General features: G+C 34.6%; 1 protein-coding gene across 1 annotated transcript; it reads right to left on the minus strand.

The window, feature by feature from the left end:
• Positions 1-6,488: 6,488 nt before the first annotated feature.
• On the minus strand, positions 6,489-6,848 carry LOC131934506 (protein YIPF3-like). The gene has a single exon (XM_059290544.1). It carries the CDS (start codon positions 6,846-6,848, stop codon positions 6,489-6,491), a length of 360 nt encoding a protein of 119 aa, XP_059146527.1.
• Positions 6,849-7,830: the final 982 nt, after the last annotated feature.

Genomic DNA, 7,830 nt, shown 5'->3' on the forward strand with positions numbered 1-7,830 from the left:
ATCATATATGATTACATATTTTCTATTTAGTCTATTTTAGAGGTGTCTAATTGTTAGTAACATTTCTAGCATCGAATTTCAAAACAAAATAGTGATTAAAGTAAGTTAAGTCTAATTTACGGTTAGTCTTGTTGAGCAATGTAAGCGTTATACTGTGTTTTTTTTTCAATGTTGTTCTGAACATTTTAGCAAGGGGAGTAATAACCAACTTAATTAACAAAGCAAGTACATAAAATAAATTTGAAAAAAAAAAAGAAGATAAAACACACAGGTTTTACGTGTATAAACAAACATAAAAAAGTTAAAAATACATTAAAAATGTATATTTGAAGATAATTATAAACTGCGTTTGTTGTCTATTTAAAATATATATTTCATTGAATATTTAACACTTTCACGATGTGTGTTACAAATTTTGGAGTTTTGAGATGAAGTCTTATTTAGTAATGTTATGTATTAGATCTTAATTTAGCGTCTTATTAATGATTTTCTGAAATGTATAAATCTTTTACTATCGACAAAACCACTTCCTCCCCCCGCGCCCCCCCCCCCCCCCCCGCCCCACTAGGTTTTTTTTGGCATCTTCGAATTAATGTTCCTGTTAGATCAGTTTCATAAAAACGTCAACATAAGTTATATAACATTTATTTGGAAATCCCAGACTGATCCTGAAAATACCCACAATAGGACTTGTACGTTCACGTTTTATCTCACTTAAATGCAAGTCTCCTTATCCACGGAGACATAACAATTTTAGAACTAAATCAATTGTTGTGAACATAATTCACATTGATAAAAAAAACAACATGGTGGCTATTTGTCACTAAGTCACGCTTAATGAATTGTAACGTCTTAAAGTAAACTTAAAATATGTTTTCTTTTAAGTTTGTATAAATTAAATATAGCGGCCGGATAAAGGACATGATATACACATTTTTTTTAAAAACCGATACAATAAATTAAAGCAACATTGCATTAATGTGCATGCTGTTACACTTTTACTTTTGGAAACCATAAAAAAATAGAATAAAAATAACAATTGCTAATGAAACGTGAGTTGTCGTTACGTGAACACTGATCTCCTAATTTTATAACGTTTGACTTTAATTACACATTTGCCATGTAATTAATCACACGACATACTCAAGATAATCACCTTACATCAAATCGTATTTTAAACATATCTAGCAATAAAACGACAACTCAACTGTTTTATTTATTACTTGGTGAGTTTACATTGTGTCGACTTAGAAGAAATTGAGTAAGGGAATTGAAATGGATCAATTCATTGTTTCCCCTCGTGTTCTTTCCTGTTTTATTGAGACAAATTAGATCAGTTATCACATTGAAATATTCACTCACAGTAGTTTTCTGGACAATGATCAAGGAGGAGTATAATTAATATATACACAGTACATATTTTAATTACGACCTACAATTTGTTTTCTTAAAATATATCAGTACTTATTTAAAAAAAAATATTATTCATAGTTTAAACTAAATAAAAGCACGTGTACATAGTATCGTTTAATTTGTGTTTTATGTTGCCGTTACATTGGTAGCAATGTGTTGTTAATTTGATATATGTTATAATAAGGTGTTATATACGTAATTAGTTATGATCTATTTTACTAATAATATTTGGCGTTCAAAATGACCGATTATGTAATTATGATACATTTCGTTTTTCCAAAAAAATGAACGGGGCAATTAGTCCACTCAGGTCAGATGGGTTACCTGACTCCGTACATAACACATAGCAGTTAGTACACTTTGATCTTAGTCAAAATATCGAGTAGAGAATCGGTGCAATATGTAACTCGACTACTCCGACCACTAATTTAAATGACAGTTTCCATAACTTGATTGATGAGTATATTAACATAATACCTGCCATATTGAACACGCAACTTTAAATTGAGCTACATTTGACCATCTCTTTTAGTAACAAATACGTATGTTACATTGTTACATATTATCGATATATATTAGTTTATGTTAAATGTATCATTATGATTCGATACATTGTCGCCCATATTTTTTGTATTTTTTATTTAATTTTTCCGATGCTGGTATTTACCAATATTTTTTTTCTTGTTTGTTTATTGTGCAAGGGAAGTAATTACATATTTAATAGACCATTTGGTAAACAAACAAAAAATAAATCAATGAGACGTATTAATTTTTCCTAAAATTATACATATCTTCTACAACAAAGTTATTCAAAAGCATACATAAAATAATAGATGTACATTTGTTTTATTTTTAAAAAATTTCTGTAATTGCAAAAAAAAGCCACAATAGCATTCAGTTTTACCCATTTGAAAGACAAGCGAGGATATCGTTTAACCTACCACTTCTTGATGATGTATGCCTTTTGGAGAAATATTCATATTGTTTTAAACGAAAATACATATTGAGAACAGAAAACGTTCTTCAAATTACCAATAATAATGTACATTTCTACCCTGTTTTTGGTGATATGTATTGTTTGCTTCACTATTAAAAGTAGAACCCATAATGTGTTGATTTGTATGCATATCAATTTTCGCTTACAAAAGAGTACCATATATATAATGGATCTTTTATACATGACAACATATCTGGAGAGGGGAGGGGAAAGAACAGGAGGGATTTATGATGATAGAGAGAAAAATAAATCAAACGTTATTGCAGTAAAAACTATAAAATGAATTTTAATTTACAAACGCATATTTAGTTGTTTTTTTACAGTTTGAACATACAATTTGAAGAAAATAAAACATACCAACAATTATATTCTCGAACATAATTTTTCTTTGGTAGCTGTCCCATCCCGACACTTTGAAGTGAATGATACAACTAACTTGTCGATCGATTGAATACTACAAACCAGAAATAAGAATTAACAAAGTTTATGCTAACTGAAAGACATGGTGTTGTTGTTTACCTTCCTGCATCATAGGGAGAGCCGTGTGTCAACAGAAGGGGGAAGTGATGAACGAACTCAATAGCGACTCACACATTTCACGTGCTACCTCTTGTAACATTTGATTCAGATAGGTTAGCCGAGGTTTATTGTTTATATGAAACAAAATTATATCATCAATGTATATTTTCCAAACATCTAGCGAGTTGACCACCTGGATGTTTCAATGTAGCAGAACTGACAACTAAGTTAACCAAACATTATGCCATATATGTAGGACGTCCTTATGCCCACCCAGCTCAGATGGGTACCTGACCAGAGGCGTAGCGACCCTTCCCGGCGCCCGGGGCGAACTTTCAATTTGGCGCCCCCCCCCCCGCTTATATATATATATATATATATATATATATATATATATATATATATATATATGTGTGTGTGTGTGTATAATTATGTGTGTGTGATAGTGTGTTTATATATAAGCTTATGTGTGGGTAAGAATGTATTTGTGTGTGTAAGCGTGTGTGTAAGCGTGTATGCTACAGTCCGGACAAGGTTTAATAATTACATTGTATGATTTTCATTCCTTAAAACTTTACGACAATTTAATTCCCATTAAGATGCGTTTAACTTTTTTTGCGAAAGATTAGTAATGTCAGTAAAAAAATAAGCCTGATCTGTGTTAGAGGGTAGTTTGTAGCTAACGCTAATATGTTTAGACCAGCCTTTTATGTTCTAGTTTTGGAACGATCTCTGTTGTGATATGGTACATAGTTGGATTCGAAGTTTGTTAGAGTAAGGACACACAAGTGACATACAAGAAGAAGTTATCAGAAATATTTATTGTTCACATTGGAATACGACATGGGTATTTCGTTGATTGGTTGATGGTATGACAAAACAAGCTAGAGAAAACAAACTGGAATCCAACGGATGTTAACAGCTCGTAGTCTTGGATTTCGCAGATTTGCCCTGTCTTCTCGCACACAGTTTCTTCCAGGCATCTTCGCCCCCGGAAAATTTTTTACGCCCCCCCCCCCGAACGAAATGAAATTTATATAATTTATATATAGAAAATATATACTTTTAACAGTGTCCGCCCCCCCCCCCCCCGAAGAAAGTTTACCGCCTCCCCCCTCCCCCCGAAGATTTCAAGTGCCCCCCCCCCCCCCCGGAGAAAAAAAGTCTGGAAGAAACACTGATCAAAAGTATCTGATCTCTCACGTTGAAGTTGAGAGAATCGTAAGAATCTTACAAAGAACTAGTCGCGTCTTTTTGTTTAACAAAACTGTCTATTGAAATTGTACATTACGCGTTAATACACTTGGTTTCTTTACTAAGTGTTAAGAGAGTTATCTACTCACCAATCCAGTACAAATACTTGCGATTTTTGTTAGCGAAAAAAGCGCCCCCCCCACCCCCACACACACTCATCACAACCATCTTGGACAAAGTTTGTAGAGCGGTTTTTAACGTAACTAACTTTTTTTTTAAAAATGTTACACAATTATACAATGCACAGTACAATTCGTTTCTTTCTGAGAGCTAAAGGTTGTTTACTCAGAATCCTGTGTAATTTTGCTATTTTATTTAGCCTAAAAGCGCCCCCCTGCACCATCTTGATAAAAGTCACTAACGTATTTTACAGTTCAACAATCGTACAATACGTTTTAATACAATTGGTTTCTTTTAATAGTGGTAACGTTTATCGACTCAACAATCTAGTGTAAATTCTTCCGTTTTAAGTCTCGAAAAAGCGCCCCCCCCCCCCATCTAGGAAAAGCTTCAAAGCGGTTTTGCCGGTCACTGTTTCTTAAGAGTATATGTTTTACATTAAGAAATCAAGATAGAAAACAGTTAAATCAGTATGTAAATGCGTGTAGCCATTACATTTCTTAACTTAGACAGTTTATAATTCAAAACTGCAGCATAAAATCAGCTTTAAAAAAATTTTCCCACCCCTTTTGGCGCCCCCATAGGGACGGCGCCCGGGGCGGCCGCCCCCGCCCCCCCCCCCTAGCTACGCCTCTGTACCTGACTAACGTTAGAAAAAACTGCGGCCACAGCTAAGACCTGCGTACAGAACCCGTGTGATATAGACCACGATGATCTTAGCCAAAAGGCCGAGAATTTAAATGGGACAATAAATCACTCGGCTACTCAGAACAATGTGCGGAATGCTTTATTGAGGATTGAATCAACATATGGTCTTCCATATTGAACTCACATACAACTTTATATTTAGCTACATCCGACCGGCTCCAAAAGTAGCAGATACATATTTTACATGGTTAGATATTTTCTATTTTGGTTAATTTTAAATGTGTATGGAAATAATTCAAATAACAGAGGCACAATGTTTTATTTGTCAAAACGTACACGAATTAATATATAATATGTGTTACACATTTAGATGACATGTAATAAAGTCGGATTGATCAATGTTGGCTTTCCTCTACATTATGGTTACATGAATTTCCTGTTTTACATGTCCTAGGATTTGTTGTCATGGCTGACTTGTGGCAAACGGAGTCCCAGACTAAATCTGGGGCTGTCAGATCGGCTGTTCTGGATATGGACATGGAGGAAATGGAAATGATGGATGATGGGAACAGTGACACTTCTGACTATGACAACAACTTTCACGCCATGAGACAAGACAATCAAGGCGCTGGAGGGAAGGCTAACAAAACATGTGTTGATGATATACGACAAAGGGTGGGAGAAAACGTCACACAGATGGTGTGGCAAGCTGGAACACAGGGTGCTAAAAGGGCTTGGACACTGTACGGGAATATTCATGTGCTGCGTCCTTACTTTGATGTGGAGCCTAAAGAAGTGCAGATGAGACTGCTGAACTCTCTGATCCCCAAAAAACCTTCAGATCAGAGGCAATAAGTGCCTACAGAGCTGTACGGCCCCACAATGGTTGTTCCCACCCTCATAGCTATTCTACTCTACCAGATGAAGACAGCAGAACATGTTAAAGTTTTCATGGCATTTTTCAAGCAGGAAAATTACTTCGAAGGTCTCTACACAAATAGGATTTTGTCAGTTGTGAACTTATTTTTTTGTTTTGTTTTTTACTTTCCCGCCTCAGACATGTATTTTTTTTAATGAAAATTGGTTTATTTGTTATTTACAATTTGTACAAGGAGAAAAACCAGAATAAATTCCACATACTGTTTTCAGTCAGCAATATAAACAAAAAATAATTATTTACTATAGTTTGCAACATACACAATTCTTAGTCATCACACAGTAGAATAAGCATAAAATAAATATTTGTCTATAACTTAGAGCTTATATTATTGTTTTAATCTTTCAGGCATTAATAAGTCCAGTTGAATTTAAATATATATCAATGTTTGAAAAAAAAACACCCAAATGTTAACCGAAGTATTAATTACATTGTTCTTTAAATCAATAATGCCGCTCAAGGTGAACATAGTTTAAGTTGTTGAACATTTTTATGTATGTAATTATTTTATATGAATGGTTGATTGAATAGGTCGATAACATATTAGAAAAATATCTACTTCAATAGAGGCCTAACATATTATGGTGATCTTGTGAAAACTCACATTTGCGAATCAGATTTGTCAGCAATTTCTTCTTTAATACCAGCTACTGGTACCGCCATTTCTTCTTCATTTGCTACTGGCAATGGGACTAAATTCTGATTCAGGGCATCAGAGATTTCCTCAACACTGTTGTGATATGCAAAATGTAAGTAGAGCAGAAACAAGAAGTGTAGAGCAGCTATGGTCCCAATGACAATGAGACGTTCCGTTTTACCTCTGGTTCTTGACATGATGATACCTGCTATCCTTAGAGTAGAGAGACCACCAACGCCAGCCCACAGGCTGTGATCATGTGATGTGTGTATGATGGTGCCCAGAAACAACACCACACAGTGAGCAAACAGGGCATATCCCATCATGGAGAGTATCTGCAGCAGGGTGATGCGCACGTTACACACATAGCAAACAAACCACACCACACAGGAGGCACCAAGCCAATACATGAAACACACACCTATAGCAGAGCCCATCAGAGTACCTACTTATATTTTAAACACCGACTATACATTTATACCAAAATCCTAGATTGCCATAATATAACCATTCGCACAACAAGTTAATTCTGGCATAACACGCTAGTATAAACAACATAAAGGGATACATCGTTACGACACATAAACCAAAATCAGCACGTCTTGATGATGTTCCATCATCATCTGATATTTTGGTTGATATTGTTGGTGACTTGGCTGAATAAAAAACTGTTGTAGATAAGATACTTGGATTTCGTATCAATGTTTCGTATCAATGTTTCGAACACAACAAATATCATTTTTTTTTTGTTTTTAAAATTTAGTACATAATTTCTCAACCACACAATACAACAATGTCTTGTCTATATCTTGTGTTGTTGTATTTATAGTTGTCTACAGAAATGTGTTTACTTCTGTCTTGTCTATGTCTTGTGTGTGTTGTTCTATTTATAGTTGTCTACAGAAATGTGTTTACTTCTGTCTTGCCTATGTCTTGTGTGTGTTGTTCTATTTATAGTTGTCTACAGAAATGTGTTTACTTCTGTCTTGCCTATGTCTTGTGTGTGTTGTTCTATTTATAGTTGTCTACAGAAATGTGTTTACTTCTGTCTTGCCTATGTCTTGTGTGTGTTGTTCTATTTATAGTTGTCTACAGAAATGTGTTTATTTCTGTCTTGCCTATGTCTTGTGTGTGTTGTTCTATTTATAGTTGTCTACAGAAATGTGTTTATTTCTGTCTTGCAGGACGCCGTCACCACGAGCCTACACATACGATCTATTTTTACCACCCTAGTCCAGTCTTCCAGTGTGTAGACCGTCCAGTGGTTGGTTACAACAATATCAACAAAGTAGAAATTATAGAGTT

Source organism: Physella acuta, unplaced genomic scaffold, assembly GCF_028476545.2.
Source record: "Physella acuta isolate Inbredline_101_S28 unplaced genomic scaffold, ASM2847654v3 ptg002851l, whole genome shotgun sequence".
Lineage (NCBI taxonomy): Eukaryota > Metazoa > Mollusca > Gastropoda > Physidae > Physella > Physella acuta.